The sequence below is a fragment of the Prunus dulcis genome, chromosome 3 (genome assembly GCF_902201215.1).
Source record: "Prunus dulcis chromosome 3, ALMONDv2, whole genome shotgun sequence".
Taxonomy (NCBI): domain Eukaryota; kingdom Viridiplantae; phylum Streptophyta; class Magnoliopsida; order Rosales; family Rosaceae; genus Prunus; species Prunus dulcis.
Window position 1 is genome coordinate 23394354 of NC_047652.1, and position 19074 is coordinate 23413427.

The 19074-nt window shown below is 37.6% G+C and overlaps 6 protein-coding genes across 7 annotated transcripts; 3 read left to right on the top strand and 3 right to left on the bottom strand.

The window, feature by feature from the left end:
• Positions 1-461: 461 nt before the first annotated feature.
• Positions 462-2817, top strand: LOC117621151 (pre-rRNA-processing protein ESF2). Its single transcript, XM_034351478.1, has 7 exons — positions 462-596; positions 747-1021; positions 1163-1230; positions 1363-1452; positions 1546-1676; positions 2136-2318; positions 2397-2817. The coding sequence occupies exons 2-7, from the start codon at positions 786-788 to the stop codon at positions 2412-2414; spliced, it is 726 nt and encodes a 241-aa protein (XP_034207369.1). The 5' UTR covers positions 462-596; positions 747-785; the 3' UTR covers positions 2415-2817.
• Positions 2818-2885: 68 nt separating this feature from the next.
• On the bottom strand, positions 2886-5212 carry LOC117621152 (ras-related protein RABB1b). Its single transcript, XM_034351479.1, has 6 exons — positions 4953-5212; positions 4693-4832; positions 4178-4260; positions 3805-4009; positions 3623-3691; positions 2886-3249 (listed from the first exon to the last, which is right to left on the bottom strand). The coding sequence occupies exons 1-6, from the start codon at positions 4996-4998 to the stop codon at positions 3160-3162; spliced, it is 633 nt and encodes a 210-aa protein (XP_034207370.1). The 5' UTR covers positions 4999-5212; the 3' UTR covers positions 2886-3159.
• A 609-nt stretch (positions 5213-5821) lies between these two features.
• LOC117621148 (proteasome subunit beta type-7-B) lies at positions 5822-9152 on the bottom strand. 2 transcript variants are annotated; one of them, XM_034351475.1, is made up of 9 exons: positions 8951-9152; positions 7930-8098; positions 7665-7806; positions 7414-7510; positions 7185-7254; positions 6987-7091; positions 6682-6780; positions 6499-6586; positions 5822-6130 (listed from the first exon to the last, which is right to left on the bottom strand). In XM_034351475.1, the coding sequence occupies exons 2-9, from the start codon at positions 8068-8070 to the stop codon at positions 6054-6056; spliced, it is 819 nt and encodes a 272-aa protein (XP_034207366.1). In that variant the 5' UTR covers positions 8071-8098; positions 8951-9152; the 3' UTR covers positions 5822-6053. The 2 variants fall into 2 exon arrangements, with proteins under 2 accessions (XP_034207366.1, XP_034207367.1); XM_034351476.1 differs by having other exon boundaries at positions 8919-9108.
• A 1366-nt stretch (positions 9153-10518) lies between these two features.
• On the bottom strand, positions 10519-12803 carry LOC117621138 (cytochrome P450 724B1). The gene is made up of 9 exons (XM_034351448.1): positions 12712-12803; positions 12299-12623; positions 12035-12187; positions 11638-11877; positions 11432-11518; positions 11299-11328; positions 11058-11159; positions 10842-10966; positions 10519-10755 (listed from the first exon to the last, which is right to left on the bottom strand). The coding sequence occupies exons 1-9, from the start codon at positions 12801-12803 to the stop codon at positions 10653-10655; spliced, it is 1257 nt and encodes a 418-aa protein (XP_034207339.1). The 3' UTR covers positions 10519-10652.
• A 1939-nt stretch (positions 12804-14742) lies between these two features.
• On the top strand, positions 14743-16254 carry LOC117621147. The gene is made up of 2 exons (XM_034351474.1): positions 14743-15344; positions 15662-16254. The coding sequence occupies exons 1-2, from the start codon at positions 14775-14777 to the stop codon at positions 15992-15994; spliced, it is 903 nt and encodes a 300-aa protein (XP_034207365.1). The 5' UTR covers positions 14743-14774; the 3' UTR covers positions 15995-16254.
• Positions 16255-16673: 419 nt separating this feature from the next.
• Positions 16674-18934, top strand: LOC117621146 (28 kDa ribonucleoprotein, chloroplastic-like). Its single transcript, XM_034351473.1, has 4 exons — positions 16674-17345; positions 17448-17549; positions 17847-18128; positions 18603-18934. The coding sequence occupies exons 1-4, from the start codon at positions 16857-16859 to the stop codon at positions 18672-18674; spliced, it is 945 nt and encodes a 314-aa protein (XP_034207364.1). The 5' UTR covers positions 16674-16856; the 3' UTR covers positions 18675-18934.
• Positions 18935-19074: the final 140 nt, after the last annotated feature.

Here is a 19074-nt window from a genome sequence, read left to right on the forward strand (position 1 = left end):
GTTGGGCTGAAAACTAGAAGCCACACATCCATCGGTAGTTGATGAAATTCCTTGATCAAAAGTTGATGTTTGCACAAACAAATAGTAAACATTATTATTAGCTTTTACTTGTATTAAAAAGAAAAATAAGGTTAGCATTAGCTCATAAAATCTGATCAATACTCTTCTCAAACAAAAAAATTCTGATCAATACAAGCGGAAATCTAAAAAGTTAAACTTTCTTTCTGCGGTACTGAATAAAGGGTTATTGCAAATGTGGGTATTGGCTTAAGCAATGTGTTAGTCTCTTTGCACTTGAGTTCGATCCCACGCTCTTTATTATACTAGAATTGTGCTTGGTTTTAAAAATAATAATAAATAAAAAAACCTATCCGGCCCAAACCGGCATGAAAGCTCGAATCGCATTGTTTGGGGCCATTGGGCCGTTGGAGTAATTAAATAAGAGAGAGGCAAAACGGTGCGTTGGATGTTGGCAAAATTCGTAAGGAAGAAGAAGCCGTCTTACGAAGTGGGAAGATTGTGAGCCGCCTCAGAGACCGAGTGAGCAGAGCAAGAGCTTCACCGGCCTCAGTCGTTTCGCCGCACTCTTTCTTCTGGTACTTTACATACCCTAACTCCATAATTAATAATTTAGCAAAAATATTTTACTAGCATTTTCTATATATGCTATAATTAATCTGAAAAATTACAGATTGATGCAGGCTTTAAATTTTGTTTTTGTGTTTGTTTTGTTTTCGGTGTTTTAGGGTTTAAGCAGATATAGGTATCAGGGTGGGAAGGTGGGCATGGATATCACGAGAAAGAGTAAAAAGAAGAAATTGGTGAAGGAAGGCGGGAAGGATGAGAAGCGTGGGGTTTGCTACTTGGGTCGGATTCCTCCTCGCATGGATCCTTCAACACTTCGTCAGATGCTCTCTCAGTTTGGAGAGATACAAAGGGTTTATCTTACACCTCAAGACCCTTCTGCTCAAGTACATAACATCCGAGCTGGTAAATTTCAAAGGCAAAACTTTTCAGAAGGGTATGTCATAATCTCTTCATATTGATATGTAAAAAGCAATTGGTATCTAGCTATTTAATTTCTCAATTTACTTCTATAGAGACCCATTACATTGTTATTACTGGCCTATGATAATTTGATTGTCCTTATCTTCACCTGCAGGTGGGTTGAATTTTCTGACAAAAGGGTTGCTAAGAGAGTTGCTAATATGTTAAATGGTGAACAAATAGGTAATTATATATAAATTGAAATCTTTGGCTTGAGTATTTTACTTCTTACAGCTTGCTTTGTAGATGTGCGCGTTGTGCTTGTATTTCTTGTCTAAAAGTTTTGTACTGCCTGCCTGTTTCCTTCGTGTTTAGGTGGGAGGAAGAGGTCATCTTTCTACTATGATCTTTGGAATATCAAGTATTTAAGTAAATTCAAGTGGGATGATCTTACTGAAGAGATTGGTATAGACACTTAATGATTTGTTTTCCCTTGCTTATTGTCATGGAGCTTCCTCATTGTTACTTGTTACTGATTTGACAATGTTTACATTGCAGCTTACAAGAAAGCCACTCGGGAGCAAAAACTAGCTTTAGAAATATCTGCTGCTAAGAGGGAGCGGGATTTCTATCTCTCTAAAGTTGATAAGTCCCGTGCTTTGAGTTGCATAGAAGAAAGATTGAAAAAGGTATATTTTCAAATATTCTTTGAAGAGTGATTATTTGTATTTTGAAAAAAAAGAGTGATCATTTGATGAAATAAGTAGGAGAGGAATATTTTTCAATGCAGCCATCCCATCACCATTTTTTCTTGTTTCAATTACTCCAAGTTTTTTTCCTTCCTCTTTCTGGCTAGACTATATGAATTAGCTATTACTGTATGACTTCACGTTTCTATGTCATATTTCTCAAATGTAAAATAACGTTAGTTTGCATTAGTGGATGGAGTTATCTGCTTCTTCACTCATCACTTACCCATTGAAGTCTGCAAATCTGATCAATCACTGTGTATTGCTCAAATAATTCGTCTTCTAGGACTCTTTTTCATCAAAATGTTTAGCAAAATAAACAACTTTAAACTGGGGGCATCAGTTCCCTTTACACATAGCTAGGTAATTCCGTATAATTTGTTTCATCTTCTTTAACAGAAGCAAAAGGTCGAAGAAGATCCAGGACTAAAGCAAAAGGCCGAAGAAGATCCAGAAAACAAGCCTGATCTCCCTGTTAGCCAGCCAAAACGGGAGGTAATTCGCCGGTTCCGACAGAAGACACCTGTTGCAGATAATGCTGCTGAAATCAGACCTCGGCTCTCGAAAGATATACTTGCAGGGGTGAGCATCGTTTGTTTAATATGCGACCATATATTTTTCCTTATGTCACTTAATACTTGCCTGTAACACCATTTGCAGGTATTTGGTGGTTCTTAGTGCTCAAAATTTTAATGATTGGCATACTTAAAAGTGCATCTGCTATAAACCAAGGACATTGTCTGGATCTCCGGAGTGCCTGCCTGTGTTTGAGATTCGAGTGGTCTTTCCCAATTTTGTCACTGATCGAGCTGGAACTAATCTGTATATGGTTTGAACCAGGATCACAAAATCAGACAATGTGAACCGTGTGAAAGATACTTGTATCTGTATTTATTTTATATGATAAGTTGCTTTTCGTTTGAGTTATATGGACAAATCATATCAAGGACCTTTTTATGGTTGATGTTCTTCACCTCCCCGTGACCGTGATTTAATTTTGCTATGTCGTTTCACCCTAGTCGCCTTAGTTATCCTATGGTACTATGAGATTTACGATGAATATTATTTGTTTTTTTAATTTGAGGCCGGAGCCTACTTGTTTGTTTTCTTTCAGTTGTGAATGTTGTATAAGAACAGAACAAATTCTCGAACAACAAAACATGCCAGCCATCGCATTAGTGGAAATTAGATGGACAAATAAACAAAAAGAAAAGCTACACAAACTGTTGCTAAATATTTCAGCATTGAAAAGAGACGAATCCCTGAAAGGAAAATCAAATCTATCCAAGAACTTAGATTCTATACATTCAAATGTTTTCACTAAGTAACATGACTGTTATAAGAGTATGTTCAAAGCACAGATGTTGGTGAATGAAGATAATTTGCACAAATGGATTGAATACAGAGCCTATTTCTGTTCTAATCAGCTGCAACATCCGCCTCTCTGAGCAACAGCTCCATTCGAGCCTGATGGACCTTGGGGTCGTCCATATCCAACCTTGATGCCAGATGACTGCAAACATCACTAAAATATTAGTTTTGAATTTTTTTTTTCCTCATTTGACATATTACATTTCAGATTTCTTAGTGCAAAGAGACTCCAAAGTTTTCTGGACCAGCCAATATGCATGATATCCGTGTTAGGTAGAAGCTACATTGTCGCATTTTTTATGGTCAGATCATCCAGTATGTTAATTACCGGTAAGGAGATCACATAAAGCAAGCAGAGTATGCAATTAGTGAAAATTCATGCTTGGTGTTTATAATGTTAAATTTTCACGCACTCTCTTCACCAATATGATATGTCAGAAAAGAACTGGGATTTAAAATCATGTCCCAACTCCTATAGCTTACAATTTCCCTCAACAAAATGACTAAACAGTTACCTCATTAGACACATCAAACACGCCGTCCTGAATATTCTGAAGAATCTTTGCAGCAGTCTTTATGAAGGCCTGAAAAGTATGTTCATCAGTTTAGACATACTAAAATACGTCATTCCGACCATAAATAACACATACAATACAGTGAAATAGAGTCCTGGTTTGAATTGGTTGAGTAATATCACCTCCTCAACGTTTTGAGCCGTTCTTGCAGATGCCTCCAAGAATAAAAGGCCATTCTCCTTTGCAAATTGCTCTCCTTCCTCTTTACTGACAGCCCTTCTATGAGCAAGGTCAGACTTGTTCCCTATGAGCATGATTGTCATGTTGGGATTCGCATGCTGCCGGGCATCCTCCAGCCAGCTTGCGAGATGATTAAAAGTCTCTCTCCTGGATAATAAAACAACTTTAATAACTCTTCCGTCTTTAGTTGAGGTAACATATAGAGAATTGTGGAGAAGTTGAAAACAGACACAGGCATCGGTAGGGCTCCAGTTAGGCAAACGCACACGAACGCTAACACACTATTATGCAAACACACAATTCACAGCCACCCACCTGGTTATGTCATAAACCAGAAGTGCTCCAGCTGCTCCTCTGTAGTAAGATCTAGTGATGGATCTGAAAGATTCTTGCCCAGCCTGAAATAAAACCAAGGAATCTTGCTGACCACTAAATTACAGCAATAAATGTTGTATCATTACTAGAATTAAGATATATTAAGTCCATCTGCTTGATTATGTCCCAGGAAATATCTCACCAGATGCCCTAAAAACAATATAACGCGCAAAAGAAAAGTAAAGCCCAATAGCATAGAGATAGAATCATGAAGTAGTTGTGAGTTTACAATGCAAAATGGGATTTTATTCAAAATTACAACACCAATGAGGATATATCAGAATCTCACTTCACCAATTGACTAGTATCAAGTCCTAAACTCTAAAGCTTAGATAGGTTCTTTTGTTAAATTTACAGGCACATCCAATTAGATTAGCAGAAAGCGATAATATCAAATCTTGAAACCAAATAACATGACAAAACAGAGCAGAAGAAAGAAAAGAAATTGAACTTACGGTGTCCCAAATCTGGAGCTTGACAGGACGACCGTCGATGGTGACCATTCGGGCGCCGAACTCGACGCCAATGGTGAGATCATGCACAGGCTGGAACCTCTTGTCCGTGAATTGCAAGAGCAAGCATGATTTTCCTACCCCTGCACCGTCCCACACCAAAACCCAATTGTTTTCATTACTCAATTCTCAATTTACAATTCTCAAAAATGAAAAATAAAATAAAATAAAATCAGAAAGCTAGGGATTTCAATAATTGGAACCTGTGTCGCCGATGATGATGTACTTGAAGAGATAGTCGTAAGACATGGTTAGTACGCTGTCGTATCGAGGAAGAACGAGGAAGAAGATGATTCTCGTCGCTGTCTTTCTCTCTCTCTCTCTCTCGCTCTCGCTCTAAACCTTCTCTTTTTGGTTTGCTTTGCTTTGCTTTGCTGGTTTTCGTTTTCTTTTACGTACGGACTATATTCCTGACTTTGCCCGCCTGATTATTAATTTCTGGTGTCTCTTATATATAATTAATTAATTAATTAACTAACTCAAACTCAATTGACACTGTGACGTTTATATCACCGACACGCCAGTGTTTGCTTTGCTTCATGAGATGACAATGATGATTCAGGATATGCTCTCCTACAACAAGTCATCATGGCATAGTTACAGTACATACGTAAACTTCTTTTCCTTTATCTATTCATAAGTAAACTCTCTTATCATTGGAATCAAAGATTTTAACGATATATAATCTTCAGTTGCTAAACTTTTAATTTTTTTTAATACCTCAAATATTCAATCCGGAAAAATTATAGTGTAATACGGTATTTCTTAATTTCTCCTCGCTCCGCAGCCCATATGAGCCATATTTAGCGTAAAGACTGAAAAAATAAAGGATAAATATCTTCCTTCTAATTAGAGGGTAGGGGCTCGGGGGAGACGTATGAAATTGGTTACATGAAAAGAATGGAAACATATTCCGTTTATCAAGCCGTTTCCTTAACAAGCGAATTTTGCTTGAAATTGACAAACCAAAGAAAAACTTTTTCAAATTTAAATCAATCGAGGTAGGCCTTTAACCCTCAACGTTATCCAATCAAACCTACCGAGCAGAAAATACCTCACAAAAAAAAGCACGGAACATACAATATCTGTAATATAATCAACCAGCTTAAAAGTCTAAGATGCTCTAATAATTCTTAATGAATTCCCAACAAACAAAATAGTTAGCGCAAATTCTGCATAAAAATGTCAAATCCACATGGAATAAGCAAACCCATAACAAGTTGGGATCAAGTCGCTGAGGTTTTACACTGAAAACTGAATACATGGAACATTCCCATGCTCCCTCCCAGTAGAGTGGAGTGATTTCACTCTTCCATTGCATCGCCTGCTTCTATCACTTCCACCTTCTCGGTCAATGGAATGATCTTCGTTAAGAGAACCTCTGCAACCAAAGAAAACACTACAAGTTCAGAAAAAGTTTCACTAACTCCATTTGTAGTTTCACTCTTTTCTTTTTCTAAGTTAGGGCCTAGAGTTGGATGAATCTTTGATTAAACCTTTCCACAGGGAAGATACAGAAAGAAAGAAAAAAAAAGACACACACTACAGATGTGAACAAATTATGCGACATAGCAGCTGCACAACAAACACTTACCAATCCACCGCCTATGGAGGCATGAATCCTCTCATATACGACAGAACATAAAATGATGCTAGGTTTATGATATGCAAAACAAGTATGGCACAAGAGTGATCAGGCAATTTGTGGCTGAATGATACAAAAGCAAAGTAAAAGAAGTGTGTTCCTACCAGTTTTCTTGGAGAATGTATAGTCTTTCGCACTGACATAAGTACGAGGTGTGGGCGACAAGTGGTTCCTCAGGTATTCCTTGTGTCCCTGAGCCAGTAAAAATTTACAAAAGAATTTGCATTAACATGAAAATAGTATTCTAGAAAATGGTGAATACTAATGACTAATGACAAACAACAAACCTTAGTTATTACACAAACATCAACGTTGCTTCCACTTCCCAAGTCATTAAAAATGCCAGAGCAGATTGCTTCGGTTACGAGCTTTATGCCTTCATCCCTCTGCATCAAAGTAACAAAACCAAATTTAAGAGCCCTAAACCTAAATACATGAACCAGATATCCACATGGGGATGTTACTACTAATCATGTCATAGAATACTAATGAGATGCGAACAGTAATTTGGGTTGTCCATTATTTGTAACCACAGATTCATAGTACCATACAACAAGGGAGATGCTTTTCAATTCATATGATGCTAACTTACAGTGAGGCCTTCTTTGTACTTAGACTCAAATATGGCCATTGCAGCAAGAGAACCAGAGCCCATTGTAGCAAATGGCAGTGTGTCAGTTGATCCATGGGGATATATCTGCAATATAAAGCATTGGTTGGCATCAGATCATGCAATCTCCCAAAAAAAATCCATATCACATCCAAAAATCTGAAGCAAGAAAAATCTTACAGTATGTAGATGGGGTCCAGTGACATCAACACCCCCAAGCACCAAAGCAGCCGACACATGACCTTGGTAACTGGACAATATATGTGGCAGTTAGAATCAAAATGTGTATAAATGCATAAAGCTTAATCCTGCAATTTAAAGTCCCCTCCCTCTCCCCCCCCACCCACCCTCTTTCCCCCTTTCAAAGCTAATAATTGCACAGCAGTCCTGGAAAGTAATAAAACTGTACCTAAAAAGGTGTTTCTTGAGCAAGGTCAAGGCTGTAACAACCCGTGATTCACGACCAGTATGGTACCGATGCAGTTGCAGCTGTGAGCTGACCATGTCTAGAAATCCATAGAAAGCAAGAGCAATCGATTAGGTATAATGCTCTATGGCGCGAAAATTATTTAGCACACCACCTGCTTGTTCATGAACTTCATGCTATACTAAACAGACATATACAAACATTACCACACTAACAACAATCCTAACATTTACCTGTAACAGCCTCCGTATCAGCAGCAGTTCCAGCTCCACAGCAATAAATATTGGGGGCCATATAATGGATCTTTTCACAATTCTTATCGCAAACAATGGGTCCTTCGGTGGCCCTGGTATCAGCTCCAAGAATGACACCATCCTGAAGAAGGAATTAGAAAGGAAAATTACAAAATTTAAAGCTTAACCTTTTTCTTTTTTTCGAAAATATAATAAATCTGGGTGGCAAAACAATTGCTAATTAAAAATTAGAAAGCAGTTGTACCTGAAAAATCAAACCGACGATGGTGGTTCCCGTCTTCCTATAAGATGGTTGCTGAACCCCCTTCTTCGCAAGCATGTCGTTTCTTCGACAAAGATCAAAACTAAATCCACCCTTGGGAACATCTATCGCCGCCTGAGACATCTTTTTTTCTTTAAGTTTGAAGTTAAACCTGCAAAACGATTAACACATAGAAGTTTAATAGAGAAATGTTCAAACGTTCCAAACCCTAAAGCTAGTCAAAAACTATTTTATGGAAAAAAGTGAGACTGAAATACAATGCATGCAAATTGCTTTGTCTGCAATGGAAAAATGAACAAAAACTATGGAGAATGTATGAACAAGGATTGGGAAAACAGCACCAGCAGATTACTTGCCTAAGTTAATATATCTAAGTTGGAACCATGACAGGGAGAGATCAATAATATTGAGACAGGAAGATGCAAATTAAGACAGAAAACACCAGCAAAAAGTGACTGAAAGATATCTAATACAATGGTTGGACTCTAGAACACGGCAATAAAAATAATGCAAAACATAACTGATTCAACAAAATCTCATGCATTAAGTACAGAAAGATGTCCCATGACCCCGTTTTGTAAACTATTGAAAACCAAATTTATGTAACAAAAGGAGCAGCACACAAAAATGACCAACAACTCATAAGAGTACAAAACCCAAAAGTTTCAGAATCGTATCCTATGGTTAACCCATAAGAATCAAACCAAAAATATTCCACTTCATCTATACGATTTATAAACAAACTAAAACCAAAAATAGTTACTCTTACGCATTTAATTAAACAAATTGCGAGCAAAATCACAAGCACAATAACTTTTTTTGAAGAAACCTCCCGTTCAAGCAACATTCCAGTACCAAAGAAGACCTCGCAGAATCAGATCTTCTTCATTTTATACTATAACGCAAGCTAAATAACACAGGAAATTTAAAATAGCTCTAATTGATATTTAAAAGAAAATTGGGGAAAATACCTCTAATTAGCTAAATTTGAAATTTTGCTTACTGGTAGGCGTTGGGATGCCGAAAGGTTGATCCACAGAGAAGCAAATCCGATTGGAAGGAAGAGATGGGTGGTGGAGTTCCACAGGGTTTATGTGGGAGACTGAGACTGTCAAACGAAACGAAACGAAAATAAAGGAAAGTGAGAAGGTGAGGGGAATGGAGAAGACGAACCTGAAAAACTTGTCCGACAAGTAGTGGTACAGTTTGGGCCTTTCGTCCTGATGTGGCCCAACTGAGCCCAGTAAGCCCATAATATTGAACGACACAATAACAAATACAATGTCGTTTTCCCATCTCTAATTAGCTACATACCATGGCACTTTTGGGTTTTAAAATTTTAATCTTAATTTTATTTAGTAAGGGACACTTCTCTTACTAAAATTAAGAATCATTTGCACTGTTCGATTATGATTAATTAAAATTTAAAAAAAGAATTTGTAGTTCGAATGATTAAGAGTATTTTACCCATGCATAAGGAGTGTTTGAATCCTCTTTCTCCTATATCGCTTATATTTATAATATAAACAAATGACTAATTTAAAAATTATAAGGATATCACTTATTTAAAAATAATAATAATAAAAATATTATAGGGATTGTCGAAAGAAACATATCCCCTCTAGGCCTAAAATGGCTCCGCCACATGAATACGGGATTCTTCCCCATTTTACATAAGCTCAAATTTGGGGTTTTAAACTCACTTCACTATTCACTTGTAAAAATGTGAACCACATAATCCATGTGACTAAACAACACAACATTTTTTACCCTATCTATAGTAATAGAAGAATAAATTAGAGGTAGGTTTTGGAAAAAAAAAAAAAAAGAACAATAACTATTCATGTGGATTAGCATATATGATACGCAATGCTCACCGATTGATGGGAATTAAGAAATAAAATGTAAAGGTTAAGTGGAAAATTGCTTTGATTTGCACACTAATTGTCTTAAGTTCGAACTTCCACGACACTTAATAGTGTGTGTGAAAAACCCTCGTCTCCTTATAGTTTAAAGGGCTTCTAGATCTATGTCCAAAATGATTAGCTACCGGACGGAGCTAGAATTATAAAGTTAGGGGGGGCTGAAAGTAGAAAATACAAGTATATAAAATACTTAAGTATTCAATAATTGCATGTTTAGAGCTAAATATTTCTAATTTAGTTATATCTAATTTGTTTTAGAGAGAACTTTAACTTAAATTACAAGTAGTTTATTACAAATTCTATATATTATATATAATATAATAAAGGAGAGATAAAAAACTGGGGGGTCAGGGCCACTCCAGGCTTAGGAGTGGCTTCGCCATTTGATTAGCTGTCATTGGGTTTAGTCCATGCGTTTTTGGTTTTAGATGTAAGTCCTTTGACATTTATTACTTTTTTTGTTGTGTCGGTTTTACCTTTTAAGGTAAATAAGGAAACTAGCAATTGTATTTAAAAAAATGTAGAGAAGATATGCAAAACTAGATTTCTTATTGAATAATATGAAATGAAATTACATAAAAAGAAAGATCAATCACATAATCACAACCTTGTTTGTATTAGAATTTAAGCTATTATTAGTGCCTGCCTGCCTGCCTGCCTTTGGTTTTTGTGGGATTTATTTTACAACTATTGCATTGACCTTTTTTGTTCTTTCCTTGTACATTCAGATGAATCCATTAAAGAGAAAGATCATTTGCAAGTGGGGGTTACTTTGTCGTTTCAGTCAGCTGCTGCATCAGCTGGCTCAATCTCTAATTGCAAGCCTCTCCGGAATTGCACGAAAGGGTAAGCAAGTGGAGACTCATCTGGTTTTGTTTTCCATCTGGTGCAGCAAGTGCATGCAGCAGAAATTAATAATTATAATCAAACAATAGACAACATGATCATGTAAATTAAATTAAAAGTTACCTATAACTGAGGACAAGATGATGAAGGAAGAATGCAATCACTACTTTAGCCAGTTCTGCTCCCGGACAGAGCCTCACTCCACCACCAAACACTGTCACTTTTTTGCTCATTTCTTTGAAATCTTCCTGCATATATAAACAAATAATTAAATAAATAAATCTCAAACATTTGTCACCATTGATATTCAAAAAATAAAAATCAGACGCTACATACTGCCCATCTCCAAGGATCAAACTCCGTGGGATTTTCGTGAAGAGCTTGATCCAAATGCGCCCCAGAAAAGATTGGAAGAACCTTCCATCCTGATGGTATGACAAACTCTGCACCAACAATAATCCAATAGTTAATAAACATCTTGATCATTATGTCATTTAATTAATTGAGCAATAGAAAGATAAAATAATTAACCTTTAAATTTCACGTCGACAAGAGCTTTTCTGTGCACAAATTTGACTACATTCCCACATCTCATAGCTTCATATATGACCTGCAGATTTTTTCAGTCCTTCAATTTTCCATATAATACATATATACACACAGTATAATTAACTAGCAGAACAGAACATCTAACTTTGAAAGAAAATTATTACGTAGTGGGAAAAATCCATTTTCTTGTAATCTTCCCAGTTCAAGAATTCCCCATCTTTTTTGTTTTGCCTTATGCTCTGGTGTTCTTCCTGCAGAGATTTTGGACAAGATACATGTGTATATATCAGCCATATACACTGACTTATGCATGTAGAGAGAGAGAGAGAGAGAGAGAGAGAAAGCTCAGGGGGACAGGGGTTTGGTTTACCTTTAACTTGCGGAAAGCAATAGGCGCATGGGCAAGAAAGTAGACAATCAAGGACATAAGAGTAGCGGTTGTCTCGTAGCCTCCTAACATTATGTCCAACACAATGCTCACTATTTCTTCATCGTTTAGGCTCTGTTTTGATAATATCACATCCAAGAAGTCCTCTGTGTTTCTATTAACATTCCCTTTTCTTCTTTCTTCCATAATCTCTTTGACAGTGGAAGACAGCCTTACTCTAGCCTGAAGAAAAAAGGTCATTATAATGTTTATATGGAGGAGGAGAGGCATGCAATGCTTGCTTATGTTGTCAGATTGTGAATTTAAACGGTTGACCGCGTTAAACGAATATGATTACCCTATATATGCATACTATGTCGTAGGTAGATGCTTTAATTACCTTCACAGCCTTGGCATAAGCGGTCCCAGGGATATTTACTGGTAGAGAAACAAAGCCTGTCATGTAGGTTTCGAAGTCTTGCAATATCCTCGAGGCTACTGGCTCCTCTGGTTTAACACTTAGAAGGTGCTTCACCATAAGACTCAGTGTAAACTGTGTGTTTGAATTGAATCACAAAATGCAGGCAGGCAGAGTCAGGCATTATTATACTTCTAATATAATTGAAGCAGGTTAAGAAGAAGATTAAGGCTCAGTTGTACATACAGCTTTAGCTTGTTTGTAGAAGGATACTTGTTTGCAGCCATTCCATGAATCCATCATTGAGATTGACAGCTTCTGAACCCAGTGAAGGAAATCGGGGGCCGACCTAGAGTTGGCAATGAAGCTGACAGCAATGCTTCTAAGCTTTCTATGAAGCTCTCCGGATATGGTGAGTAACGAATGCTTTCCAAGAATGCCATGGATGGCCTTGGGGTAGCTGGCTTGGAATAGCTTCTCTTCATTCTGAAGAATAAACATGTTGAGCTCAAGGTCACATGAAACTATGGTTGGTGAACCAAATAGATGCGATTTAAAAACCTTCCCATATCTGCATAAATAACCACAAGTAAACCATATCAAAAAACTATGAATTAATTACCAGTAAACTTTGTAAATTAGTGAAGAATAATGATCACCTAGAGCAATGCTGTTGCAAGAAGGTTCCCACAGAGTAAGTATAATGAGGCTTAAGGAAGTCAAGGGTCTCTCCAAGCCAAGGCCACCCCATGCTTCCAGGAGGCAAGTTTTTAGCAGGATTTTGATGATCATGTGTTGCAGAGAACTTTTGCACAAGAATACAAGCCAACAATATGGGTAGCCCTCCTAGCAGGAGAGCAAATAAAATAGGTGCTAAACCAACCATGATGTTTGATTTGTTCTCTTTTTCAAAACAAAAGTATTTGACTTGTGACTCTAACCCCTTACACCTTACATATATATATAGGACCTTTCATTCCAGTCAGATTCTCTGTCTTACATTTTATATAGAAATTATTTAATGACCAAATCCGATAGTATCTGTCTTTCCGATTCTAATTAAGCCCGCGCATCCCCCCTTTTTTAAAAAAATTTCTTTGTATTAGAAGCTTCCCTTTACTAGATTGGACATTGGAGTAGTTTTTTCTTTTCCAAACGATCAATTAACCGTTATGAATTGGTAACATATCAACAGCACTAAGTGCTAGATTTCTATAAATTTAATGCTCATGGAAGGCAAGAAATCGGTTTTGTTGATTTGGTTTGCCCCTTTCTTCCTAATCGATTATGAACCGAACCAAAGAGTCTCCGGAAAAAAAGAGAGGTGTGGTGGTGGTGGTGGTTGCTTGCTTACTAATCATGACAGTGTCTTCTAAAATGTGAATTAACAAGATAGACAATTATTATATATAACTGCTTTTCAAATGTCAAACACATTCCTCAACCTAAATAATCATGCCCTCCCTCCCTACAAAACAAACTCCAAAACTCTTTCATGTGACCCTCTTGTCTTTGAAGAATTTCCATGTATCTTTTACTTACTTGAGCTTGCTACAAACAAACACTAGCTTGTGGAACCAACCATAATGAAAGACTTGAAGGGTATAAAAAATGGGTAGAGGTTCCCTAAAGGAAAAACAATGAGAGACACACTAGTATATGTAGACAACAAAAGCTTGAAATTTTTGAATAAGTTGGGTTTGATATGGATGTTTGGAGTCGAAAGCCGACCAAATTTGTGACCATTTGCCTTTTGTAATCATATCCATTTTACCAAGACCTAAAAAACGATACTTATTTTTCGGCTTTAGGTGGGTTTTAGGAGAAGAAAAAGCGGTACGGACCCTCATAAGAAGCAACACAAAGGAACTAGAGGGAGGCAAAGAGCAATGCAGTTTGTCTGGCCTTTACAGTGTGCATGGTGCACGTGCAATGGATTTGGGACCCCCTAATCAATTGGATGGTTGGCAATGGCATCTAGAAACCCTAATTAATAGCTGGATATCAGTTAGCATTGCAATCATGGCTAATTACTTTACTGTTGTTGTCTTAGTTACAGTGATTAGGAAAGGGGGAAATTAATTCAAGATGTTTTCGACTGGCAAGTAGCCTGTAGCTCATATAGTTAAAAGCATTTGTTCATGCATCAGATGTTCTAAGTTCGATTCCCTCCTCCCTTAATATTACTTGTATAAAAACAATAGTCTCCGAATGAAATTTACATATTTATTTGTTTTGTGTCTAATCTTTCAGGGCACCCTTTCGGAAAGATGAACTTTCTTGATGTAGTAATTATATAAACAAACCTCATTGCACGTTTGAGGATTTGAGCAGACAACTCATTATTATGCTTGTCTTTTTATTTGGGGCCTGCTAAATATGAACAAAATCATTATTTTTTTTTATTAAAAAAAGAAAGAAGAGACATTGGTAGGCAGGGCTTATCCACTCCATTATCACCAGGAAAAAAAATTGAAGGAAAAGTATTAACAGATAATGAAACAAATACAAAAAAAAAAAAATTGGGCTTTCTCACAAATACTTGGTCCATAGGAAGAAGAACACACGACCCAATAGAGGACAGATCAAGGGATGAACAAGTTGGCTCATCAACAGAGATTCATGGCCCAAATTGGGTATTACCACCAAATATGCACACATGAATGTCTGGTTTTGGCACATAGCAAGTCCCATGTGTTAAAATCTTCATAAATTCAAAGCAATGGCCACAAACAATTCATCCAAATCTCAAGCCATGGCATCCATTTCTCACAAATTTACAAGCAACCCACAGACCTCACTCTCTCCTCAGTTCAAGACCAAAGCTCTGCCGCTCCCATCATCGAGAATTTTATGCACTTCAAGTGAAAACAATGAAACCAAGCAATCTCTGTCCTCAGCAGGAAAAATCAAACGTCTTGTTCTTCCCCAAGAGGGCAGAACAAAACTCAACACTTACCCGGACAGAGATTTCTACGCTTATCCACGCTTTGTGACCCATGTTGATGATGGCTTCATTTCCACATTAACCAATCTCTACAGACAAAAGTTGAGGCCTAACTCAGAGATTCTTGATCTTATGAGTTCATGGGTCAGCCATTTACCAGAAGAGGTTGAGTACAAAAAAGTGGTTGGGCATGGGCTCAATGCACAAGAACTTGCCAAGAACCCAAAGCTGGACTATTTCTTTGTCAAGGATCTGAACCAGGATCAGAAGCTGGAGTTGGAGAGCTCCAGTTTTGATGCAGTTTTGTGCACAGTCAGTGTGCAGTATCTTCAACAGCCTGAGAAGGTTAGATGGTACTGTTAATTTAGGGCATGTTTAAGTGTGTTTCTACAAGGGCTAAAAACGCTTTCTAACAAACGAAGGTTCGTCTGACAGTGTTTGGGTGCCTTTAGGCCATTAAAGCACTTTCTAGAGAAGTACATGTTAGTACTTCTTCAAGAAACACTTGGGATTTCTTATGAAAATTCTTGTGTTATAAGCGCTTATGAGCAGAAATAACCCAAAAAAGGAGCCTCAAACAAGCCCTTACCTTTGTTACATTAATCAAAACCTTTATTTAATTTGTAAATAAATTACCCAATTGAGTGGACATTGTGATGCAGGTGTTTGCAGAGGTGTTTAGGGTTCTAAGGCCAGGAGGGGTGTTTATTGTGAGCTTTAGCAATCGATTGTTCTATGAGAAAGCCATAGGCGCATGGAGAGATGGGAGTGCATACAGCAGAACACAATTGGTTGTGCAATACTTTCAATCTGTGGAAGGGTTCACGCAAGCTGAAATAATTAAGAAATTACCAGACCCCAATGGTGGTGGTGGTGGTGCTCCACAAAATAAATCACCATTCAGTTGGGTCATGGGTTTGCTGGGATTGCTATCCGGGTCGGATCCCTTTTATGCAGTGATAGCTTACAAGAACTTCAAGCCTGTATATGAATGAACAATAGCTTACCACAACTTCAAACTCTTACTCTGTTCCCAAATGAAGCATGCAGTATGCAGACGTTGGACTCTGTTTGTCCTTTCAATTCTTGTAATTGTGAGGGTTTCTATTCCCTGTCTGTTAGGCTATGATGTTAGAAATACAAAAATGAACACCACCACTGGCAGAGTGCTCTCAAATCCTTCATCAAGTAGAAAAGTAAGATTTGAAAATTGAGCAGAGTAGGTTGCCAAGTTGAATGTTTTTTTGAGCTGAAATTATACTTCTACAAACTCATTTTGCAGTCCAATTAAAAATTGGTAATTGGTGATTATGGCATACATGAAACTGCAAGCTGGATTTTAGTAAGAAATGGACTAGATCAGCCGGCCAGCCACGTCACAATTTCTTTCATTGTGGCAACTTGCCGGGGGAGGTTACGGAAAAATGGGTTACAAAAAAAGTTTTGAGTTGGAACATGCGGGTTAGGACAGTTAGTCAAGACAGTCATTTCCTTTCATTCACTTGTATAAAATAAAATTTAAAAAATTTAAAAAAAGAGTTGGGTCCGAGTTTGTATGGGTGGTAAATTTTAGAAAGGCAACTTTGGGTCACATTGTTTGTTATGACTGTGCATCCAGCTACTCTACTTGTATGTTTTGGGCCTTTTGGCCTTTGGGTACGTTTCTGATATTTACCTACTGAAACGTTTCGTTTGCAGCTTTGTTTTCCTCATAAAAACAAAAAATATCTCCACCTGCAAAAACCTCTGGACCATCCTGAGCTAATGTAACCAGAACAAACCCTTCTCTCATTTCTTATCCCCTCTCCACCTCTCTATATCTCTCTCTTCCCCTCCTCTCTCTACCTTCCTCCAACCATGTCTTCTGCAACCGCCGCTTTTTTGAAGCCAATATCAATAGCCGAAAGTTGCCTACCCTCTGTGCCAGCCCTCTTCGCCCCCAAAAACCAATACCCAATTCTTTCACTTCCTTCAAAACCCACCAAGCTCTCAGCCGTCTCATGCTCATTTACGCCTTCTCTCCCTTCATGGCTCTCTCTCAAGCACAAGTCTTTACCTCTGCATGTGGCTCAGACCTCGGACTGGGCTCAAGAAGAAGAAGTAAAAGAAGAGGGTTCGGGTATTGAGAGTGAAGGGGTCGAGGAAACAGAGGAGGGGGTAGAGGCAAGTGCTTTATCTGATGGGGAAGAGAGTTCTGGAGACGGAGTTTTAGCGGTTGGTGAAGAAGAATACTATCCCGAACCACCCGAAGAGGCCAAGCTCTATGTGGGTAATTTGCCTTACGATGTTGATAGTGAGAAACTTGCTCATATCTTCAACGAGGCTGGGGTTGTTGAGATTGCTGAGGTAAATTTAGTGTCTTTGATGCTCTGTGTATGCTTCGCAGTTAAAATTGCAGCGTTGGAATTATTGTCACATGGTATTGTGTTTTCTCTTTGCAATTACTAGGTGATCTACAATAGGGAAACAGATCAGAGTAGAGGGTTTGGGTTTGTGACTATGAGTACTGTTGAAGAAGCTGAGAAGGCTGTACAGTTGTTCCACCGTTATGTAAGTTGCATATTCCTTTGTTAATTCTCGTTCTTTTTTCTTTTCCAGTACAATTAAAAAGAGAATAAACTAATTCATTGTCAACATTCTGAACTTAAAAGAAGTATAAATGTAGCAAAAAGCATGCATCTTGATACATTTGGGTCCAATTACAAAGTGTCATTACGTTGATTTAATTTCTTAATTCCGGCATCTTTTAATAAATCTTTCCTCCCAAATGCAATGAGAAAACTAGTTAAATTTCAAACTCTCATATAAATTGAGGAGTGTTTTAAAGTTACGTTTGTTCTTACACAGGATATAGGTGGAAGACTTTTGACTGTAAACAAGGCTGCTCCTAGGGGGTCACGTCCTGAAAGACCTCCTCGAATGAATGAACCTTCTTTCAGAATCTATGTTGGTAACCTGCCATGGCAAGTTGATGATTCTCGTTTGGAGCAGGTTTTCAGTGAACATGGAAAGGTGGTCAGTGCCAGGGTGGTATATGACCGGGAAACAGGGCGCTCACGCGGGTTTGGTTTTGTTACGTTTTCTAGTGAGACAGAAGTGGATGATGCCATTGCTGCTCTTGATGGACAGGTATAGACTTGCCTTTGTTTCATGAGTGTTGAAATATTATCTTTCTGCCAATTTAGAGTATGCCAAGAAACTGATAACTACTTTAGTTTCTAGGATATTACTCAATCCATTAGGTTTTCGGATGTTACTCATACCATTAGGGATTCATAATTCTGCAACAGAATAACTTTATTTCCGAATATTGGTCTAGTATGTATCATTTGTGGAGTCTTATCTATTTCTTTGGCCTGTCCGCTTGTATGCAACATCTGAACACGTTTGAGTCAATCGAGTCATGGATCTCTGCCAATTGACTTGGACTCAGTCCCACAATTCATAAAAAGGAAGAGCCATGAAGTTCTCATGTTTGATTTAGTCATTCGTTTTCGTGTTTTAGACTCAAATGAAGTCACCTTACAACTAATTGTGTTGTTATCTCGGTGCCTTTCTATTAATTAACAAAGACCCTCATTTTGTTCTACATTGGCTGTGCAGAGTTTGGATGGCAGATCAATCCGAGTAAATGTTGCTGAAGAGCGACCAAGGCGTGGCTCATTTTCCATTTAAGAAGATAATTATTCAATATTTTATATGAGCAGATTGGTGCTTTAGCTTTTGGAGAGGGTCCTAGCATTCTTCAACTTTTGCCCCCATCTTCTTATATTTGCCGCCTTCGACGAGATATTTTCTTTTAGGGATTTAAAGTTTTTACAGATAGGTTATTATTCTACCTTGTGTATCTTCTAGCATGTCGACAACAGTATGCCCTGTATCATCTTTGTTACATTGTATCAATCGAATGCAATTCCCCTTCTCATCTGATTACATTTACGTCTCCTTCTCATCTTATTATATTTTTGACACATATGCAAAAATAATTCATCAAAAACACAAAAGGAAAAATTTATGCACAAATGTCACACTGCTAGTGGTGGGAATATAAAAGTTCCTACTTACATGGTAAGGA

Bases quoted from the DNA above. Each gene is read 5' to 3' on its own strand.
- LOC117621151 (XM_034351478.1), top strand. From the start codon at position 786: ATGGATATCACGAGAAAGAGTAAAAAGAAGAAATTGGTGAAGGAAGGC. The intron at 1,231-1,362 runs GTAATTATATAT...CTTCGTGTTTAG, and splicing joins GTTAAATGGTGAACAAATAG to GTGGGAGGAAGAGGTCATCT. The intron at 1,677-2,135 runs GTATATTTTCAA...CTTCTTTAACAG, and splicing joins TAGAAGAAAGATTGAAAAAG to AAGCAAAAGGTCGAAGAAGA.
- LOC117621152 (XM_034351479.1), bottom strand. From the start codon at position 4,998: ATGTCTTACGACTATCTCTTCAAGTACATCATCATCGGCGACACAG. The intron at 4,833-4,952 runs GTTCCAATTATT...GGGACGGTGCAG, and splicing joins CATCATCATCGGCGACACAG to GGGTAGGAAAATCATGCTTG. The intron at 4,010-4,177 runs GTGGGTGGCTGT...TTTATTATCCAG, and splicing joins CTGGTTTATGACATAACCAG to GAGAGAGACTTTTAATCATC.
- LOC117621148 (XM_034351475.1), bottom strand. From the start codon at position 8,070: ATGTCTCAGGCGGCGATAGATGTTCCCAAGGGTGGATTTAGTTTTGAT. The intron at 6,781-6,986 runs GTAAGTTAGCAT...ACTTTGATGCAG, and splicing joins AGTACAAAGAAGGCCTCACT to AGGGATGAAGGCATAAAGCT. The intron at 6,587-6,681 runs GTTTGTTGTTTG...TTACTGGCTCAG, and splicing joins ATGTTTGTGTAATAACTAAG to GGACACAAGGAATACCTGAG.
- LOC117621138 (XM_034351448.1), bottom strand. From the start codon at position 12,803: ATGGGGTGGCCTTGGCTTGGAGAGACCCTTGACTTCCTTAAGCCTCAT. The intron at 12,624-12,711 runs GTGATCATTATT...TTATTTATGCAG, and splicing joins TTGCAACAGCATTGCTCTAG to ATATGGGAAGGTTTTTAAAT. The intron at 10,967-11,057 runs GCAGTATGTAGC...TTATATATGCAG, and splicing joins AGTTTGATCCTTGGAGATGG to GAAGATTTCAAAGAAATGAG.
- LOC117621147 (XM_034351474.1), top strand. From the start codon at position 14,775: ATGGCCACAAACAATTCATCCAAATCTCAAGCCATGGCATCCATTTCT. The intron at 15,345-15,661 runs GTTAGATGGTAC...ATTGTGATGCAG, and splicing joins ATCTTCAACAGCCTGAGAAG to GTGTTTGCAGAGGTGTTTAG.
- LOC117621146 (XM_034351473.1), top strand. From the start codon at position 16,857: ATGTCTTCTGCAACCGCCGCTTTTTTGAAGCCAATATCAATAGCCGAA. The intron at 17,346-17,447 runs GTAAATTTAGTG...TGCAATTACTAG, and splicing joins GGGTTGTTGAGATTGCTGAG to GTGATCTACAATAGGGAAAC. The intron at 18,129-18,602 runs GTATAGACTTGC...TTGGCTGTGCAG, and splicing joins TTGCTGCTCTTGATGGACAG to AGTTTGGATGGCAGATCAAT.